The sequence below is a fragment of the Neolamprologus multifasciatus genome, chromosome 8 (assembly GCF_963576455.1).
Source record: "Neolamprologus multifasciatus chromosome 8, fNeoMul1.2, whole genome shotgun sequence".
NCBI classification, from domain to species: domain Eukaryota; kingdom Metazoa; phylum Chordata; class Actinopteri; order Cichliformes; family Cichlidae; genus Neolamprologus; species Neolamprologus multifasciatus.
The window spans coordinates 674,307-696,296 of record NC_140446.1 but is presented as its reverse complement, the minus strand read 5'-3'; the positions used below and the strand labels follow the sequence as shown (position 1 = coordinate 696,296).

The window sequence follows — 21,990 nt, the reverse complement described above, 5'->3', positions numbered from 1 at the left end:
AGCTGACAAGGCTTGACCACTACTCAAGGTTAACCTCCACCTAGACAGGACAAAGGGGTGGATGAATCTATGTGTGTTTCTTTTTACAGGAGCAGAAAGATGACAGCAACATTCGAGGTTGCGTCATGATTTAACCTTTTAGGTGCCACTTTCTGTGTCTGTGCATCTACCAGGGGTGTTATTCACTACCTTGTGTTGCTCACAGAGGAAACTGTGAGAAAGAGTGTATACATCTGCGCAGCGCTAACATTTGCATTTTCTTTTCTACAGCATTACAGTTCTTCATGTGAATTGATCATGTGATTTATACCAGGACAGCTGGTTGATGTTTGTTGTTTTTAGAGACATTTCTCTCGTTGTCGGGTTCCAAAAATGTCAGTTTTGATTTTCGTGAATGAGAAGCTCTCACAACTCATCGATGACACCACTGACCAGCCAATCGGTGGCATGCAGTCTGACGACATCACATTTTGGTACCTGCTCGGATCACTTGGAACCCGGCCGAGCAGGTACTAAAGTAGTAGCAGATACTGTGACCTAATGGGAAACTGTGGCAAACCGTGCCGAATCGATTCGAGTAGGTACTAATGGAAAGGGGCGTGTATATTCCTTTGACCTGCCTCCTTCTGCCCTCCTCCCTTCCCCTTCACAGATGGCTGCCCCACCCTGATCCCGGATCAGCTCGTGGGGGTTGTGTAATTGTTGGGTTTCTCCTGTAGAGTTTATCTTGCAGTATAACGCCCCTCCAGGTGACTGTTGTTGTCATTTGGTGCTTTATAATAAACATGAATCTGCCAGTTCTCCCTGTGCTGACACAGTCTGCAGTTCTGCTTCTTGAAGTTTCTGTGCTTTTGTCTTCAGTTTGTTGTCCTGGTTGTCCAGCCTTACTGTGTCCCTGACATTTTGCTTGATTTTGTGTGTGCAAGCTTCAAACTGCTGCAGTGCCTTTTGATTTCCTGCATTTCTTCCCAAAGCTTTAATTCATCCATGACTCCTTCCTCTGGAGTCTTGCTGTCGTCCGGCTGCTTTGGCTTAAAGCAAACGGTCTCTGTCTCTGATGTGCTTCCTGTTCACGACTGCCGATACAACACATGGACTTCCAGAAGGTACATGAAGGTGTTTCCCACAAACATTACCAGGAATGACTTCACCTGATAACAGTGCTTTGGTGGAATGAAACACTCACCGCGGGTGGCCCAGACTCTACAAACTGCACGTGTCAGGAAGTTTGTTTCTGGGCCAGAGGCTGGACCATCAGCCCCACGCGGTCTGCAGTCATGCACTGATCTGTTCCCTTACAGTTATCACACAGTACAAAACATTACAGATAATGTAGCGTGAAGCTGAAAGTAAGGTCTGTGCCTTACAGCACACGTGTTCTGGGTGCTGTTTTTCTGTTTGTCAGTGGTTTACTTTCCACTCAGACCTTCATGTGTTTATTTGTGTTTTTCACTTTAATCCCAGTCACTGCAAACCACAGCAGGTTCAGCTTTAGGAAAGAGTCTGGTGTTCCACATTCACAATACACTAATGACTACCAACCAACCAACCAACCAACCAACCAACCAACCAACCAATCATCCAACCAACCAATCTACCAATCAATCAACCAACCAACCAATCAACCAATCATCCAACCAACCAACCAATCAACCAATCATCCAACCAACCAACCAATCAACCAACCAACCAACCAACCAACCAACCAATCAACCAATCAACCAACCAACCATCCAACCAACCAACCAACCAACCAACCAATCATCCAACCAACCAACCAATCAACCAACCAACCAACCAATCAACCAATCAACCAACCAACCATCCAACCAACCAACCAATCAACGAGTCAGTGTTTGTGCTGCTATAATAACCTGAGCTGTTTGTGTCAGTAACTCAGTACTAATTCTGACTTATTATTGTAGTTTTATATCAGCGCTCGAGGAAGTACAAACGTGTTTTTGTTGGACCGATAGAAGAAAAACACAAACATTATCTTCTGGTCTAGAACGTGTTTACAGATTGTAAAGCTCTGCGTGTGTGATCGATCATTCTGATCATTTATTCCCATGTTTCTTGCTTCTGTCCGACATGCTGACAGGGTTTTGGCTGATCTGAAGGACAGTGGATATCCAGAGGCTGTGCTAATGTGCCAGAATAATTAATCTAACTCAAAGCTCAAGTTTGACAATAAGTCAAAGTCCTCAAGGACCATGTCAGAGCTAATAAGGGTTATAAATCCCATACAATCATCTTACCCAGATTAAACCACACAGAGCGGATCAGTTAATTATTAACCTTTCCACATAAAAATCCCAGACTTGAGGTTTTCATCAGATCGTTTCAGCAGAGCTATGACGATGAAGGTGAGCTCAGAACTTCAAACATCTGAAATATTCACCAGTAATTTGATATTTGATTAGATTAAAAATCAAAATTTTCTTTTTTTATTCTTTTCTTTAAATTGTTGATCTTCACGATGTTTTCATAAAATCGGAGAACGTCGGCTCTGAGGTTGAGTTTGCACTGCTGCTGAGTGACAGTCAGAAATGCAGCAGCTCTACATGATGCTGAAATAACATGAGAATGTCTGTTCCAGCTGCTGTCAGTCCTCCTCCTGGTGCCCATGCTGAGCAGCTGTGCTCCTCTCATGCTCCCGCTGGACTGCAGCGACATCTACAATGAAGACAGCGGCCGACCCAGCGGCGTGTACACCATCTATCCCATCGGAGCCACATCTGCTGTCCAGGTAAACTGGAGCTCACTGGAACTGACCTGCTGCACCTCCTGAGCTACAGCCACACCACAAATTCACCAGCTTGTCAAAATATGGGAATTTTCATAATTAAACTATATTCTAATGAGACTATAGAGTAAAATATACTTGTTTTAGTTTAAATGTACATGAAATCTTGTTTTTTATATGAAACAAAACACATTCACATGTGCCTAATAATATGGCCAAACACGGTTCTGATAATCAAACTTCTACTTTTATTCCATAATTAATATAATAATGATAAACCACCCAGAATTAAACACTAGCTATAGTTTGTATAATAATCCCATAATACTGCAGTATTACCACGTTTCACTTTGTCATATTAGTTCTTAAATATTTAAAAGTCTGCTCTGCCGTGAGAGCACTTTATCACTTTAAAACTACACGTTAATTAATTCCAGTTTAGTTGTATCAACATGGCACAAAATCATAATAAAATCATAATCCTGACGAGGTTTGTTTTACAGCCAGAACTCTTAAACTAACGACACACTTACTTCCTGTCCCGGAACAACGCAACAGAAAATGTAAGAAAACCAACACAACAGTTTTCTCTTCAAATGGCTACAAAACAGGAATAAAATGAAAAACATCCAACAATTAAAGGTGACATGAATAAAGACTCATTTACTCTGTGGAGTCCCAAAGAGTGACGCAGATTTAACTCTGTGAAACTGGATTTAATTAATAAGAGCTTAACTTTAACAAGTCAAGGTTAGCCTAGAGTCAAACTAAAGCAGCTAAAGATGTTTGGACTAGAGATGCACGATACCACTTTTTTTTTATGTCCGATACCGATATGAATCTGATATAGTGTGTTTAATCAATAAAACTGTTTTTTTTATATCTTGCTGGATTTTGTATGAGTTCAAACTGAAGTTTAAAAAACAAACACTAAAGCTATTCTGTTACACCTGTTGTAAAGGCTCACCTTTCAGCACATCCACTTCACCAAATGCACCTTGTTTCTTTTCCTCACCTTTGATTGGGGGTGGTGCTTGGCCTTAATTGCACTCACCTGTCACTCATTATATAAGGACTGCAGTCACCTACCCCTCACTTTTTCTTCACTCCCACATGGGGCGGCAGCTGAGAGATAGCAGTCCATGTGTGTCTTTCCTTCCTTTACCCATTATTCAATAAAAGGACAAAACCTGTAAATGATTGACTGCTTATTCTCATTCTAATCGGATGAGCCCATGATGATGACTACTTAAACCCTGAACCTTCCTTCCTCCAAAACAATACCTGTGTGTGAAAAATACACTGCACCCAAAATATTTCATAGTTCAGCAAAACTGATCAACCTTATAAACTTAAACCTGCTCCATCCTCCCTGTTCTGGTATTTTAAAGAGTACTTAGCAGAAATATTAAGCAACCTAACTAATAGGGTTGCAAACTCCCAGCAAAAAAAAAAAAAAAATTGTGAACCCCCCCCACCTCCACCTCATGATCCTTAATCCATGTAATCAACTTTAATTTGATGCAGTGTGAAAAAAATGCACAGAAATAAATTATTTTTCAAGAATAATTAAATAGATTCAACATCTTTCTTCAACAGAATTGCAGACTGCACAGATGGTTCCCAAAGGAAAAAGTACTATAGCTTACTAGGGTATATTAGACTTAACAGTTACTATATACAGTAATGGACTTCTATACATTTTACATCAGATTAAAACTTTGGGTGTAAGATTCACATAATTATTTATTAAAAGCTCGACATTTTAAATGAGAATAAGAAAGAAAAGTTTGTCTTTGTGTCCCCTTTTCCCTGTTCATGCCCTATCGGCCCCCCTGGCTAAACTTTGCTAGATCCGCCCCTGCACAGTTACGTCAGCTGTAGAAAAAGATCCTGGTGTAGAAATAATATTAAATAAATTGTAACAACAGCTGATCAAGCTTAAACGTGCTGCTGTTGTTACGTTGAAACCAAGCACACCATTGTTTTTCTTGTGACATTACCAATAAGTTTGATGTGTCACGTGACCCTCTTCCTACTGAAAAAGCAAAAGTTGTATCCAAGATGGCCGACTTCTAAATGGCCACCATGGTCACCACCCATCTTGAGGAGTTTGCCCCCTCACATATACTAATGTGCCACAAACAGGACTTTAATATCACCAACCATTCCCATGATATTATCGTGTATCCATATAAATGACCCACCCTGTAGAAAAATTGTTTGAGTTTGAGTTCATGAAAAATGGGGGCAAAAACAAAAGTGTTGTGTTTATATTTTTGTTCAGTGTATTTAAAATAATATTTTAATATTCTGTGAAATGTATATGAAATAGTTTTTAATAAAATACTTTTACAGTTTAATGATACTAATTTATTTATAATGTCTAATTTATAAAGTCTGAGCTGAGGACTCAATAGGAGGTTAAACTGTGACCAGTCACAACCAGTTCCTGCTGATACTTCTAATCAAACTGATATCAGTATTACACACTGAGATGTTTCATTAGTGTGTGTGTGTGTGTGTGTGTGTGTAGGTGTACTGTGACATGGACTCACTAAATGGACGCTGGACTGTGAGTATTTGAACGCTCATTTTCATTTTGTGTGTAAAATTCAGTTTTATTTATGAACCAAATCACAACAACAGTCGCTTTAATGTGCTTTGTATTGTAAGGTAGACCCTACAATAATACATACAGAGAGAAACCCAACAATCATTTGACCCCCTATGAGCAGCACTTTGGCGACAGTGGGAAGGAAAAACTCCCTTTTAACAGGAAGAAACCTGTGAAAATCCTCACAGTGTTACTGGAGGCCAAGGTAATGCCATCCAGAGTAAGAATCTGGTTAGATACCATATTTCTAAGCTTTTCAGCGCCGAGTACAATAACCTCAGTTTGATCTGAGTTAAGAAGCAGAAAGTTAGCGGCCATCCAAGTCTTTATGTCTTTAAGACATTCCTGCAGTTTAACTCATTGGTGTGTGTTATCTGGCTTCATGGACAGATAGAGCTGGGTGTCATCTGCATAGCAGTGTAAATGTATGCTATGTCTTCTAATGATGCTGCCTAAGGCAGGGGTTGGCAACCTTTAACGCTCAAAGTTGCTGGTGAAATTTTATTTATGCAAAGAAAACATTCTGAACTCTGTAAAAAGACACACTGAGTTGAAGGTCTCCTTCAAATGAAATAAAAAGCAAAGTTAAAATATACATGCAGCAAAGCACTGTTTTGATGGACACGTGCAGTCTGCATAACTGTCTCTCCTAACAAGACCAGGTTTCCTCCAGAAAGTTTCCCAATTATCTATGAAGCCCACATCTTTGGTGATCACAGTGGTCGTACACAGGAAGGCAGATGATTACGGTAGCAGGTGAATGAGGTGGAACTCCTACTAGGACAAGCCGAGGCAACTGATGTGAACAGCAGTCTCCCTGAATGTCTCCTCCTGAGGAACGAGGAGGTCAGGTGGTGCAGGAACAGGATGGGCGGTGACCAGCATCAGCTCTGGATTTTGAGTCTGATGCTGGAGCAGCAAAAGTGTAGATAGCTCTTAGAGGAGGCTGGAGAATGGGGTCGACCAGTTCAGTAACAGGAACAGCACTGACCCTGGTGTTGATCACAACAAGCTCATGATGACCTGATGGTGGAGAACATGAGGTGGTCGTGTGTGGAGAAAGGATACAGTGCTGTAGAAACAGTTAAAGTGTGTAAAAGACTGTGAATGTACTGTTTGCTGTCATCTGAGAGAAAACCAGAGTTTCTCTGTAATAAGCAGAGAGGAGCAGCGGTGTGGGGAAAACCTGCAAACAGGAGTCTGGCTGCACTGCTGCAGGCTTCCAGATACTCACTGTTGGAGGCTACAAGGAATCAGCCCAGCTGTCTGCACGATGTCCAAACTAAAGTTGCAGGGCGTTAGTGGTACCTGTCTGTGGTTCTGACTAATCTTGAATGCCGTGTATGTCCAGCTGGTTACCCACCTTCTCGTCCCCAGGTGTTCCAGAGGAGGATGGACGGCTCGGTGAACTTCTACAGACCCTGGAGTCAATACAAGATGGGCTTCGGTGACGCTGCCAGAGAGTACTGGCTCGGTGAGCAAAGTGCAAAGCTGAAACTCTGATGTGACTTTGTGGACACATGTTGAACCAGAGAAGCTTCACATATCAGAGACTTGTGCATGTTTCTGGTTGTTTATAGGCCTCGAGAGTCTCTTCCACCTCACTCTGAGGAAAAGGTACGAGCTGCTGGTCGACATGGAGGACTTCAGTGGAAACATGGCGTTTGCCCGTTACTCCTTGTTCTCCATCGATCCAGAGTCCGACGGATACAGACTGCACGTGTCTGGATTCATTAACGGAGGGGCAGGTGGGGAAATATTCTGCTCTGACTCTGAAAGATGAATAAGTGTCAGGTCTTAAATCTGGTTCCTCGTTTAAGCTTAGTTTGAAACTTCCAACAAGTTTAGTTCCAGCTGTTCCATTTACTGATGATGTCATCACAGCATCATGTGACCTTCGTGCTGTGCAAACAGGAGTCGCTCACCGAGGTCTCTGCTGACTGTTTCCATGGAAACAGATAAAAAGGTTGGAGCTGTATCCCACCACAGATCAGGTGGTGCGGAGACATACAGGATCAGCAGGGAGCTGAACCTGCTTTGAGTCCAGTCTGTGTCATGGCCCACTGAAAACACTCCCAGTACACATGCAGACCAGTCTGACTGGGATTAGTGGTAATTTTGTGATTGTTCATCTGTGTTTCTGCAGGAGATGCCCTGAGTGCTCACAGCGGACAGAAGTTCTCCACATTTGACAAAGACCAGGACAGCTCAAGCGCAAACTGTGCAAAATCACATCTGGGGGCGTTCTGGTACAACATCTGTCACTATGCAAACCCTAACGGGGTTTATCGTTGGGGGGCTGATGGTACTATCTATGCTGCTGGTGTGGAGTGGAAAGAGTGGAAAGGTTATGATTACTCTCTGAAGACCATCAGCATGAAGATCCGTCCTGTGCAGTAAATCTGCAGGACAAACACAGCAGAACTTTTCGTGTTGATCTCTCTTTTCTCTCCTTTATCATGTAATCCCAGAGAATCTTTAACTTTCAGAGTCAGTCGAAGACGTAAATATTTCAGAAGAGCAGTCAGAGTGTGAGTGAGCAGCTGTCAAACAGCTGCAGGTGGAGTGAAATGATGGACGGAGACCAGTATGAGCTGATGTAGTTCACCTGTATGGGTTAAAAAATAATTCAATAAACGTGTGATCTTATTTATGGATCACGATGGCACATGCCATTGGCCAAATGATTTATTTACGCAGATGAAAAAAGTGAGTGTGAATGTGTCTGACGTCACAGTGTTTTTGTGCGCTGTGTAAAAGTAATTGCCTCTGATTGTGATTCTGCAGGTCACCAGCTATTGTAAAGAAGAAAAAAAAGAGTACAAAAGAGACAAAATTTACATTGTAGATGAAAAATAATCATAGAGAAAAGGTTTTGTGTTGATCAGCCAAGAACAACTACAATCTCATTTTCTGCTTAAAGGACTGTTCACAAAAACAGAGGGAGAGAGATGTGTGTTGATTAAGCAGTGATAATAATAATGAAAATATCTTAGTTTGTCACTTTCAGGTGACAAGCAGACCTGAATCAATTTTCCACATGCAGCGGTCGGAAGAAAGTTATAGTTTAACATCATTGAAAACATTCAGGCCAAGTTTCTGGCTAACTTATTTACAGCTCCATGTGTCTCTCAAACTCACAAGCGAGCTCTAACTCCTCCCTGAAGACAAGGAATGCAGCTCCAAAGAGCAATAACATGGCAGATAAAGAGACAGCAGCAGAGTCCTGAGCAAAGATTCCCAGCAAGCAGCAGCAGTGTGGACAAACAGCATCAGAGAAGAAGAGCAAACCCATCATCCTGCCTGATTGGATGAATGGCACTGTGTTCCCAACAAGCTGCAAATTCACTGTGCATGTGAAAAGAACGTTTGAGGAGAACTGAGGAGACTGTTGGAGTTTGACATTTGCCACTTTCGGAGTAAAATGGCAAGAAGAGACAGTGGAACACAAGACAAAGCTGAAGGAGAACTGCCTGCTATTGGACTGTTGAAGTGGGAGAGGACAACAGAGTGAGAGGAGTGGTGAGAACACATAGGAATTTTGTTGTTTAATCTGGGAAATCAAAATTTGGGTTAGCAAACCTGGGAAAAACAAAACTGACTGCTTAAGTTGGAAAATTGTGAAGGAGTCTGAAACACTGCAAAAAAAGAAACATATACAAAATCACACACACAAGCAAAACATGCATTAACCCTACTAACACAAACACAAGAGAGCTCATGAAGATTAGACAACATCTTAAGCATGTGAGTCTGGTTATCATCTTGTCCAAGTCACTTAGTGTGATGTAAAGATCAATGGACTCATAGCACATTAGTTAAGAAATGATCAAATAATAGCAGAGAAGTGTGTAGGACAGGCAGCTTTAAGAACATGCTCTGCTGGACATGCAGCTCCACAGACATGCATTAAACCTGCCTAATAACACAAACACACATGCAATGAAAATTAGCTTGTTATCTCTCATCAGTGTTAAAATAGTGTTAATTTAACAGACACTTGTTATCAAATGCTGAATTTATCCAATGCAAAAAAAGTTGACTCTCTAGGTTGCAGGACAACAGTTTAACTTTTGTGGGAAAAAAGATTCTGGTTTGACCACCCAGTGATCAGACAATAAATTTAGTTGTTAATATAGTAAATTGGGAGATGTTTTCTGCTTGATTGATGCAGCACAAATAATTTACTGTATGAGGGAAATTCTATTTTCGTGATTACATTTTGAACATGCATTTCTGTTGTCCTGTCATCTTAGTGGGTTAATAGCTGATATGCAAATTAGTTGATTGTTCTTAGATTAAGGAAAGGTGACTGAATTCTAGCATGAGTGAATGAGATGTGTTGGAGTTTGTTGTGTGTTGAGTGGAGACTCTAAAACACTGAGTTTCCTGTTTTGATGTGCGAGTGTATCCTGTACCTAGATACACAACTCTGAATACGTCAGAACAAACTTCTTTTGTGAAGTGCATGACAACATGTCACATGTTTTATGATGAAGGGAAAAAGGAAAACTGAATAAAATGGGTGTGTGGCCTAAATGAGTGAAGAGCACAGACCTGGGGATTAAACTCATAACATATTAGGGTTATGTTGTGTGTTGTGCAGCTGATGGTTGGTTTGGAGTGAATCTAGCTGATGATTTTTCTTTTGTTGTGAAGTTGAGCCTGCCAATTAGTATGATGGTATGATAAACCATGCTGATGGTATGATTTACCCTCCTGAGATGAGGAGCTTGTGTCATGACTTAACAAGGCCTTTTTATTTTGTTACTTTCACTGTGCACTGAAAGTTTTGTTCGATAATCTCTGTTTGAGCAGATCTGCACGATTAGAACAGAAAGCGCTGTACGACACGTCGTCGAAAAAATTGTTACAAGTGAGCTTCTCCACATTAAAATGGGCTCAGGAGAAAGTCACTTATCTGGGACAATTAGAGAGTAAGTTCCTGCCCAAAAAGGATTCAGCGAGGTAATCCGAGCTAAAGTTCTTCTTTTTCTTTTTGAAATGACGTCATTTTGCTGAGAGTGGAAACTAAATGCGACGATAGTTTCCACTATCAGCAAAGAAAGAATGAATGAATGTATGAATGAATGAGTGAAAGAGGAAAAAAAAACTGACTGACTGGTAAAAGCTGACAAAAGCTGACAAGGCTTGACCACTACTCAAGGTTAACCTCCACCTAGACAGGACAAAGGGGTGGATGAATCTATGTGTGTTTCTTTTTACAGGAGCAGAAAGATGCCAGCAACATTCGAGGTTGCGTCATGATTTAACCTTTTAGGTGCCACTTTCTGTGTCTGTGCATCTACCAGGGGTGTTATTCACTACCTTGTGTTGCTCACAGAGGAAACTGTGAGAAAGAGTGTATACATCTGCGCAGCGCTAACATTTGCATTTTCTTTTCTACAGCATTACAGTTCTTCATGTGAATTGATCATGTGATTTATACCAGGACAGCTGGTTGATGTTTTTTTCCTACAGGATTTCTGGGTTTATGTGTGAAGAAAACTGTGTTTATAGGTTATGAGTGGTGATGCTGTTACACTGTGTTTTTGGGAAAATGTGAAGGTTACTTTGACAATGTGAATAACATGTGAGAAATTTCCTGTGTTGAAAACTAGTGTCACTTCTTTCCACAGCTATGGATGGTTAACTTTATGGTCCTTTTATAGCACCTCTGGAACCTGTCGACCTGCGTCTGACCACCGGGATGGTCAATGTGTATTGCTAATGTTTGTTTTTCTAAGAGTACATGTAGAGAATTCAGCAGAAGCGGACAAGTGACATGAGAAAAACAAATAAGAGATGCAGTGTTTATGGAATAGTTAAATATGGAGCTCATTAACTGGCCACTTTTGAGCTCCTAGTGATACATGAGTGGAGTGACTTTGCTTAAGGGAAGTCACCGATTACATTAATGTTAACTGAGTACATGGGATGATCCATGTCTGAGGCAAATTATGGAAATAATTGTAGTTTACTGATTTGAAAAAACCTGCACATGATACTTGTCTTGCTGATGTTGAATGCTTTATTACTCTGTTTGGGCCCATCATGAGATCAGACTTTGGAGCCACAGCAAGGAACTGAAGCTGCGTTGGAATGAGAGCTGTGCCAAGGGGGCTTTCCAGAGGCCAACAGAGGAGGTTGTGGACAACAGACGGGCACCTGAAGGATGAGGGGAGCGTGCCAAGCTCCATCGACAGCGCAGGGGGAGTCCGAGGATGACATCATGATTCTATGAAAAGCACATGAACCAGAAGCTATGGTGGTGATGGCAGCAGTTTCCTATGAACATCACCTAATGCTGTGTCACTGTACTGTGCATACGATGACACTCTGAAGACTGCTGGGATCATAACAGCAGTAAGATAACTGGACCCAGCACCCTTTCCACAGAGGGGTTTTTCTGCAGAGCATGGACAATGGAGGAGTCATAAGTATCCCCCTCGCAGGACGAAGGCCTGAAGTGAGGTGATGGGGGTTGATAGAGGCCATAAAACTAGAGTGCTGAAGAGGTCTGCAGCTTTGGAGATAACTGAGACCCATGTTGACAAACGACAAACCCAACTGGTATGTTTGAATGTCTATTCTACATACATTTGGACTCCGGTCCTATGGACAGTGATGGAAACAACTGGAAGAGACATTCATGACGCCCTGCAGAACTTAAACCACTCTGCAGAGAGACATGTGATTTGAACGCCCAGAGGAGCACCACCAAGCTGAGATGTTTTTGAAAATGTTAATTTCTCTTTTGACTATTAAATTAACAATTCGTTTGTTTGGTCGTAGGATGCATTTTGCCATTGGATGAGATCAATGAGGAATGGGATAACTGCTAATACATTTGTTAAACTGTGTACTTCTACAGTAATTTAGGGTGATTGACATATGCTGTGTATAAAAATGTTTGCATTGAAACTGTCAGATATGAGGTAATCATAACTGGGAACCTTTCTAGCATAAAGGTCAAAAAGGGGGGAATGTTAGGTTTTGTATTGTTGATTGTCATTTATGCTTAGAAATATCTACTTATATATGCTTATAGGTGTATAATTAATTGTGTAGTGATAGGATGTGTGATCTTTAGCAGGCTGCAAAGGCTTGGTGTGCATTCAGAGTGTTCTGGAATCCACACCTACATCCTGGGAGCATGGGAAGAGGTCGTACCTTGTTTTATTGTTTTACAGTAGGATTAACATAGCAATATCTGTTTTAGTCTAAGTGCCCTTTGTTTAGATAGACTGCTGGACTTTCCAGACCAGTAGGTTTAGGGAAGTCATTTATGGGGTCATACTCTGACCCCACATACACACACACACACACACACACACACACACACACACACACACACACACACACACACACACACACACAGTATTCTTTGTTCACATGTATACCTATGTAAGATGTTATATGTTAATGAACCTATGCATATTCATGTAACCACAATAAAAGGAGTGCTATGGGGAACCTGGCTGAGAGTCTGATGGAGGTCAAGTGGTGGAACGACACTTGGCTCCAGGCAGGTCTCCCTCATGCATGAGTAACATGAAAAACTTTGCCTACTTTGCGTCTTGCTTTGCTGTGTAATTATATTGTCTTCAACGTTCCAGCGAATAGGTTTAAGCTACAAACCTATCAGATGGATCCACAGCCATGCATCATTATGGCCCCGTGTCCATTAGTACCTACTCGGCTCGACTCAGAGAATCCAGTGACATCATTAGTATGCAACACGACAACAACAAAGGTGGACGTTGAGGCGATGATGCACCTGCTGCTCAGTCTGTGGCTTTTCGTCTCACTCGGGGACCACAGTTTTGTTTTTAGAGACATTTCCCTCGTTGTCGGGTTCCAAAAATGTCAGTTTTCATTTTCGTGAATGAGAAGCTCTCACAACTCATCGATGACACCACTGACCAGCCAATCGGTGGCATGCAGTCTGACAACATCACATTTTGGTACCTGCTCGGATCACTTGGAACCCGGCCGAGCAGGTACTAAAGTAGTAGCAGATACTGTGACCTAATGGGAAACTGTGGCAAACCGTGCCGAATCGATTCGAGTAGGTACTAATGGAAAGGGGCGTGTATATTCCTTTGACCTGCCTCCTTCTGCCCTCCTCCCCTCCCCTTCACAGATGGATGCCTCACCCTGATCCCGGATCAGCTCGTGGGGGTCGTGTGATTGTTGGGTTTCTACTGTAGAGTTTATCTTGCAGTATAACGCCCCTCCAGGTGACTGTTGTTGTCATTTGGTGCTTTATAATAAACATGAATCTGCCAGTTCTCCCTGTGCTGACACAGTCTGCAGTTCTGCTTCTTGAAGTTTCTGTGCTTTTGTCTTCAGTTTGTTGTCCTGGTTGTCCAGCCTTACTGTGTCCCTGACATTTTGCTTGATTTTGTGTGTGCAAGCTTCAAACTGCTGCAGTGCCTTTTGATTTCCTGCGTTTCTTCCCAAAGCTTTAATTCATCCATGACTCCTTCCTCTGGAGTCTTGCTGTCGTCCGGCTGCTTTGGCTTAAAGCAAACGGTCTCTGTCTCTGATGTGCTTCCTGTTCACGACTGCCGATACAACACATGGACTTCCAGAAGGTACATGAAGGTGTTTCCCACAAACATTACCAGGAATGACTTCACCTGATAACAGTGCTTTGGTGGAATGAAACACTCACCGCGGGTGGCCCAGACTCTACAAACTGCACGTGTCAGGAAGTTTGTTTCTGGGCCAGAGGCTGGACCATCAGCCCCACGCGGTCTGCAGTCATGCACTGATCTGTTCCCTTACAGTTATCACACAGTACAAAACATTACAGATAATGTAGCGTGAAGCTGAAAGTAAGGCCTGTGCCTTACAGCACACGTGTTCTGGGTGCTGTTTTTCTGTTTGTCAGTGGTTTACTTTCCACTCAGACCTTCATGTGTTTATTTGTGTTTTTCACTTTAATCCCAGTCACTGCAAACCACAACAGGTTCAGCTTTAGGAAAGAGTCTGGTGTTCCACATTCACAATACACTAATGACTACCAACCAACCAATTAACCAACCAACCAACCAACCAACCAACCAACCAATCAACCAACCAACCAATCAACCAATCATCCAACCAATCAACCAACCAACCAACCAATCAACCAATCAACCAATCAACCAACCAACCAACCAACCATCCAACCAACCAACCAACCAACCAACCAACCAACCAATCAACGAGTCAGTGTTTGTGCTGCTATAATAACCTGAGCTGTTTGTGTCAGTAACTCAGTACTAATTCTGACTTATTATTGTAGTTTTATATCAGCGCTCGAGGAAGTATAAAACGTGTTTTTGTTGGACCGATAGAAGAAAAACACAAACATTATCTTCTGGTCTAGAACGTGTTTACAGATTGTAAAGCTCTGCGTGTGTGATCGATCATTCTGATCATTTATTCCCATGTTTCTTGCTTCTGTCCGACATGCTGACAGGGTTTTGGCTGATCTGAAGGACAGTGGATATCCAGAGGCTGTGCTAATGTGCCAGAATAATTAATCTAACTCAAAGCTCAAGTTTGACAATAAGTCAAAGTCCTCAAGGACCATGTCAGAGCTAATAAGGGTTATAAATCCCATACAATCATCTTACCCAGATTGAACCACACAGAGCGGATCAGTTAATTATTAACCTTTCCACATAAAAATCCCAGACTTGAGGTTTTCATCAGATCGTTTCAGCAGAGCTATGACGATGAAGGTGAGCTCAGAACTTCAAACATCTGAAAGATTCACCAGTAATTTGATATTTGATTAGATTAAAAATCAAAATCTTCTTTTTTTATTCTTTTCTTTAAATTGTTGATCTTCACGATGTTTTCATAAAATCGGAGAACGTCGGCTCTGAGGTTGAGTTTGCACTGCTGCTGAGTGACAGTCAGAAATGCAGCAGCTCTACATGATGCTGAAATAACATGAGAATGTCTGTTCCAGCTGCTGTCAGTCCTCCTCCTGGTGCCCATGCTGAGCAGCTGTGCTCCTCTCATGCTCCCGCTGGACTGCAGCGACATCTACAATGAAGACAGCGGCCGACCCAGCGGCGTGTACACCATCTATCCCATCGGAGCCACGTCTGCTGTCCAGGTAAACTGGAGCTCACTGGAACTGACCTGCTGCACCTCCTGAGCTACAGCCACACCACAAATTCACCAGCTTGTCAAAATATGGGAATTTTCATAATTAAACTATATTCTAATGAGACTATAGAGTAAAATATACTTGTTTTAGTTTAAATGTACATGAAATCTTGTTTTTTATATGAAACAAAACACATTCACATGTGCCTAATAATATGGCCAAATACGGTTCTGATAATCAAACTTCTACTTTTATTCCATAATTAATATAATAATGATAAACCACCCAGAATTAAACACTAGCTATAGTTTGTATAATAATCCCATAATACTGCAGTATTACCACGTTTCACTTTGTCATATTAGTTCTTAAATATTTAAAAGTCTGCTCTGCCGTGAGAGCACTTTATCACTTTAAAACTACACGTTAATTAATTCCAGTTTAGTTGTATCAACATGGCACAAAATCATAATAAAATCATAATCCTGACGAGGTTTGTTTTACAGCCATAACTCTTAAACTAACGACACACTTACTTCCTGTCCCGGAACAACGCAACAGAAAATGCAAGAAAACCAACACAACAGTTTTCTCTTCAAATGGCTACAAAACAGGAATAAAATGAAAAACATCCAACAATTAAAGGTGACATGAATAAAGACTCATTTACTCTGTGGAGTCCCAAAGAGTGACGCAGATTTAACTCTGTGAAACTGGATTTAATTAATAAGAGCTTAACTTTAACAAGTCAAAGTTAGCCTAGAGTCAAACTAAAGCAGCTAAAGATGTTTGGACTAGAGATGCACGATACCACTTTTTTTTTATGTCCGATACCGATATGAATCTGATATAGTGTTTTTAATCAATAAAACTGTTTTTTTAATATCTTGCTGCATTTTGTATGAGTTCAAACTGAAGTTTAAAAAACAAACACTAAAGCTATTCTGTTACACCTGTTGTAAAGGCTCACCTTTCAGCACACCCACTTCACCAAATGCACCTTGTTTCTTTTCCTCACCTTTGATTGGGGGTGGTGCTTGGCCTTAATTGCACTCACCTGTCACTCATTATATAAGGACTGCAGTCACCTACCCCTCACTTTTTCTTCACTCCCACATGGGGCGGCAGCTGAGAGATAGCAGTCCATGTGTGTCTTTCCTTCCTTTACCCATTATTCAATAAAACGACAAAACCTGTAAATGATTGACTGCTTATTCTCATTCTAATCGGATGAGCCCATGATGATGACTACTTAAACCCTGAACCTTCCTTCCTCCAAAACAATACCTGTGTGTGAAAAATACACTGCACCCAAAATATTTCATAGTTCAGCAAAACTGATCAACCTTATAAACTTAAACCTGCTCCATCCTCCCTGTTCTGGTATTTTAAAGAGTACTTAGCAGAAATATTAAGCAACCTAACTAATAGGGTTGCAAACTCCCAGCAAAAAAAAAAAAAAAAATAGTGAACCCCCACCACCTCCACCTTATGATCCTTAATCGATGTAATCAACTTTAATTTGATGCAGTGTGAAAAAAATGCACAGAAATAAATTATTTTTTAAGAATAATTAAATAGATTCAACATCTTTCTTCAACAGAACTGCAGACTGCACAGATGGTTCCCAAAGGAAAAAGTACTATAGCTTACTAGGGTATATTAGACTTAACAGTTACTATATACAGTAATGGACTTCTATACATTTTACATCAGATTAAAACTTTGGGTGTAAGATTCACATAATTATTTATTAAAAGCTCGACATTTTAAATGAGAATAAGAAAGAAAAGTATGTCTTTGTGCCCCCTTTTCCCTGTTCATGCCCTATCGGACCCCCTGGCTACACTTTGCTAGATCCGCCCCTGCACAGTTACGTCAGCTGTAGAAAAAGATCCTGGTGTAGAAATAATATTAAATAAATTCTAACAACAGCTGATCAAGCTTAAACGTGCTGCTATTGTTACGTTGAAACCAAGCACACCATTGTTTTTCTTGTGACATTACCAATAAGTTTGATGTGTCACATGACCCTCTTCCTACTGAAAAAGCAAAAGTTGTATCCAAGATGGCCGACTTCTAAATGGCCACCATGGTCACCACCCATCTTGAGGAGTTTGCCCCCTCACATATACTAATGTGCCACAAACAGGACTTTAATATCACCAACCATTCCCATGATATTATCGTGTATCCATATAAATGACCCACCCTGTAGAAAAATTGTTTGAGTTTGAGTTCATGAAAAATGGGGGCAAAAACAAAAGTGTTGTGTTTATATTTTTGTTCAGTGTATTTAAAATAATATTTTAATATTCTGTGAAATGTATATGAAATAGTTTTTAATAAAATACTTTTACAGTTTAATGATACTAATTTATTTATAATGTCTAATTTATAAAGTCTGAGCTGAGGACTCAATAAGAGGTTAAACTGTGACCAGTTACAACCAGTTCCTGCTGATACTTCTAATCAAACTGATATCAGTATTACACACTGAGATGTTTCATTAGTGTGTGTGTGTGTGTGTGTGTGTGTGTGTGTAGGTGTACTGTGACATGGACTCACTAAATGGACGCTGGACTGTGAGTATTTGAACGCTCATTTTCATTTTGTGTGTAAAATTCAGTTTTATTTATGAACCAAATCACAACAACAGTCGCTTTAATGTGCTTTGTATTGTAAGGTAGACCCTACAATAATACATACAGAGAGAAACCCAACAATCATTTGACCCCTATGAGCAGCACTTTGGTGACAGTGGGAAGGAAAAACTCCCTTTTAACAGGAAGAAACCTGTGAAAATCCTCACAGTGTTACTGGAGGCCAAGGTAATGCCATCCAGAGGAAGAATCTGCTTAGATACCATATTTCTAAGCTTTTCAGCGCCGAGTACAATAACCTCAGTTTGATCTGAATTAAGAAGCAGAAAGTTAGCGGCCATCCAAGTCTTTATGTCTTTAAGACATTCCTGCAGTTTAACTAATTGGTGTGTGTTATCTGGCTTCATGGACAGATAGAGCTGGGTGTCATCTGCATAGCAGTGTAAATGTATGCTATGTCTTCTAATGATGCTGCCTAAGGCAGGGGTTGGCAACCTTTAACGCTCAAAGTTGCTGGTGAAATTTTATTTATGCAAAGAAAACATTCTGAACTCTGTAAAAAGACACACTGAGTTGAAGGTCTCCTTCAAATGAAATAAAAAGCAAAGTTAAAATATACATGCAGCAAAGCACTGTTTTGATGGACACGTGCAGTCTGCATAACTGTCTCTCCTAACAAGACCAGGTTTCCTCCAGAAAGTTTCCCAATTATCTATGAAGCCCACATCTTTGGTGATCACAGTGGTCGTACACAGGAAGGCAGATGATTACGGTAGCAGGTGAATGAGGTGGAACTCCTACTAGGACAAGCCGAGGCAACTGATGTGAACAGCAGTCTCCCCGAATGTCTCCTCCTGAGGAACGAGGAGGTCAGGTGGTGCAGGAACAGGATGGGCGGTGACCAGCATCAGCTCTGGATTTTGAGTCTGATGCTGGAGCAGCAAAAGTGTAGATAGCTCTTAGAGGAGGCTGGAGAATGGGGTCGACCAGTTCAGTAACAGGAACAGCACTGACCCTGGTGTTGATCACAACAAGCTCATGATGACCTGATGGTGGAGAACATGAGGTGGTCGTGTGTGGAGAAAGGACACAGTGCTGTAGAAACAGTTAAAGTGTGTAAAAGACTGTGAATGTACTGTTTGCTGTCATCTGAGAGAAAACCAGAGTTTCTCTGTAACAAGCAGAGAGGAGCAGCGGTGTGGGGAAAACCTGCAAACAGGAGTCTGGCTGCACTGCTGCAGGCTTCCAGATACTCACTGTTGGAGGCTACAAGGAATCAGCCCAGCTGTCTGCACGACGTCCAAACTAAAGTTGCAGGGCGTTAGTGGTACCTGTCTGTGGTTCTGACTAATCTTGAATGCCGTGTATGTCCAGCTGGTTACCCACCTTCTCGTCCCCAGGTGTTCCAGAGGAGGATGGACGGCTCGGTGAACTTCTACAGACCCTGGAGTCAATACAAGATGGGCTTCGGTGACGCTGCCAGAGAGTACTGGCTCGGTGAGCAAAGTGCAAAGCTGAAACTCTGATGTGACTTTGTGGACACATGTTGAACCAGAGAAGCTTCACATATCAGAGACTGTTTCTGGTTGTTTATAGGCCTCGAGAGTCTCTTCCACCTCACTCTGAGGAAAAGGTACGAGCTGCTGGTCGACATGGAGGACTTCAGTGGAAACATGGCGTTTGCCCGTTACTCCTCGTTCTCCATCGATCCAGAGTCCGACGGATACAGACTGCACGTGTCTGGATTCATTAACGGAGGGGCAGGTGGGGAAATATTCTGCTCTGACTCTGAAAGATGAATAAGTGTCAGGTCTTAAATCTGGTTCTTCGTTTAAGCTTAAACTTCCAACAAGTTTAGTTCCAGAGATGTTCCAGCTGTTCCATTTACTGATGATGTCATCACAGCATCATGTGACCTTCGTGCTGTGCAAACAAGAGTCGCTCACCGAGGTCTCTGCTGACTGTTTCCATGGAAACATTTGAAAAGGTTGGAGCTGTATCCCACCACAGATCAGGTGGTGCGGAGACATACAGGACCAGCAGGGAGCTGAACCTGCTTTGAGTCCAGTCTGTGTCATGGCCCACTGAAAACACTCCCAGTACACATGCAGACCAGTCTGACTGGGATTGGTGGTAATTTTGTGATTGTTCATCTGTGTTTCTGCAGGAGATGCCCTGAGTTTTCACAACGGACAGAAGTTCACCACATTTGACAAAGACCAGGACATCTCAAGCCTAAACTGTGCAAAATCACATCTGGGGGCGTTCTGGTACGACAACTGTCACCATGCAAACCCTAACGGGGTTTATTGTTGGGGGGCTGATGGTACTTTCTATGCTGTTGGTGTGGAGTGGAAACAGTGGAAAGGTCATAACTACTCTCTGAAGACCATCAGCATGAAGATCCGTCCTGTGCAGTAAATCTGCAGGACAAACACAGCAGAACATTTCGTGTTGATCTCTCTTTTCTCTCCTTTATCATGTAATCCCAGAGAATCTTTAACTTTCAGAGTCAGTCGAAGACGTAAATATTTCAGAAGAGCAGTCAGAGTGTGAGTGAGCAGCTGTCAAACAGCTGCAGGTGGAGTGAAATGATGGACGGAGACCAGTATGAGCTGATGTAGTTCACCTGTATGAGAGCAGCTGCAATGAACACGTTCCTCCACTAGAGGTCTCTGCTGTTCCTCAGTCTGCAGCTCAGCACACTCAGATTTAACGTCTCACTGACTGTTTGGTGGAGGTCTGATAGCTGGTGTGAATCATTATCTGCTGTATCCTGATAATAAATGAGAAGCAAACAGCTGAGGTGTTCTCGTGGTCTTTGTGTGTTTCTGTCTGGATTCTGGAGCCGCCCTCGCACTACAGCTCCACCTGCTTCAGGGTGAAGACACTGATATTAATATTCAGTATTTCTATACCTAAAGTTACACAACCGGATTTTACTTGTGAGAAGTTCGTACTGAGCTTTTGTCTCAGGTGCCTGTGCAGCACATCCACAAAGTCACAGATGCTGTCATGTTGCAGCCTTGTTCAAAAATGGAGTCAATTCACTTTTCACTTACATTAAAATTGCAGCGCCCCAACACAGGAAGTCTGGATCAGCTCCCTATTTAAAAAGTCCCGTCTCTGATTCTACGAGTATTACCCAGCAGTCAGTGCGGCACTCGGGTGGCGCCAATTCAATTCAATTTATTTATACAGCGCCAAATCAACAGTCACCTCAAGGTGCTTTATATTGTAAGGTCGACTCTACAATAACAGATACAGAGAAAAACACAACAATCATATGACCCCCTATGAGCAGCACTTTGGTGACAGTGGGAAGGAAAAACTCCCTTTTAACAGGAAGAAACCTTTTTTTTGTTTCTAAAAACACGATTTACAACCTGAACAGGTGATAAAGTGATAGATCTTTCAGCTCAATTCTAATCTGTAATCAAATGGAAAAGTCTCTTTTTAAAACTTGTTTTATTAGTTTTAATCTTTTAAATTTATGCATCAAGTAAAAATTTAATTATCTGCACCATTCTCTGACTGGAAGAAATTAGTTTAACATTTAAACCTATTTTCTGCACATTCCAGCACATAAAATAAAATAATTTTTGTGTTTACACTCAGTCTTTCAAACAGATGCACCTCATTGTGTGTTGGTGTGGTCACACTGTCACACAGAGGAAATCCAAACGAGCTGCTGCCCCACATGGAGGACTTTCACCGTGTCAGGGTGATGTCTGAGCACGAGAGCAGCACGCTTTCGTATTATTGGAGGGTCTCGACCTCATAAAGAGCCTTGAGGCGACTGTTGTTTAGTGGTCGCTGTACATTCTTACTCTGAGCTCTGGGCTCATACGAGCAGCTTCACCTGAAATAAAGTAAAATTAGATTTATATCTGACCTGTCACGACAGAGA

General features: G+C 41.7%; 2 protein-coding genes across 2 annotated transcripts; both read left to right on the top strand.

Annotated features, from left to right (window-relative positions):
* The first annotated feature begins 2,266 nt into the window (after positions 1-2,266).
* Positions 2,267-7,998, top strand: LOC146512044 (microfibril-associated glycoprotein 4-like). Its single transcript, XM_085170758.1, has 6 exons — positions 2,267-2,366; positions 2,600-2,749; positions 5,283-5,321; positions 6,741-6,837; positions 6,944-7,111; positions 7,510-7,998. Exons 1-6 carry the CDS (start codon positions 2,355-2,357, stop codon positions 7,761-7,763), a joined length of 720 nt encoding a protein of 239 aa, XP_085026884.1. The 5' UTR covers positions 2,267-2,354; the 3' UTR covers positions 7,764-7,998.
* A 6,996-nt stretch (positions 7,999-14,994) lies between these two features.
* Positions 14,995-20,880, top strand: LOC146512043 (microfibril-associated glycoprotein 4-like). Its single transcript, XM_085171473.1, has 6 exons — positions 14,995-15,100; positions 15,334-15,483; positions 18,024-18,062; positions 19,481-19,577; positions 19,677-19,844; positions 20,248-20,880. Exons 1-6 carry the CDS (start codon positions 15,089-15,091, stop codon positions 20,499-20,501), a joined length of 720 nt encoding a protein of 239 aa, XP_085027599.1. The 5' UTR covers positions 14,995-15,088; the 3' UTR covers positions 20,502-20,880.
* Positions 20,881-21,990: the final 1,110 nt, after the last annotated feature.

What these genes read in the sequence shown, in the direction of transcription:
- LOC146512044 (XM_085170758.1), top strand. An exon ending in GAGCCACATCTGCTGTCCAG is followed by an intron (nt 2,750 to 5,282) that starts GTAAACTGGAGC and finishes GTGTGTGTGTAG; the next exon opens with GTGTACTGTGACATGGACTC. An exon ending in ATTCATTAACGGAGGGGCAG is followed by an intron (nt 7,112 to 7,509) that starts GTGGGGAAATAT and finishes GTGTTTCTGCAG; the next exon opens with GAGATGCCCTGAGTGCTCAC.
- LOC146512043 (XM_085171473.1), top strand. An exon ending in TGCCAGAGAGTACTGGCTCG is followed by an intron (nt 19,578 to 19,676) that starts GTGAGCAAAGTG and finishes GGTTGTTTATAG; the next exon opens with GCCTCGAGAGTCTCTTCCAC. An exon ending in ATTCATTAACGGAGGGGCAG is followed by an intron (nt 19,845 to 20,247) that starts GTGGGGAAATAT and finishes GTGTTTCTGCAG; the next exon opens with GAGATGCCCTGAGTTTTCAC.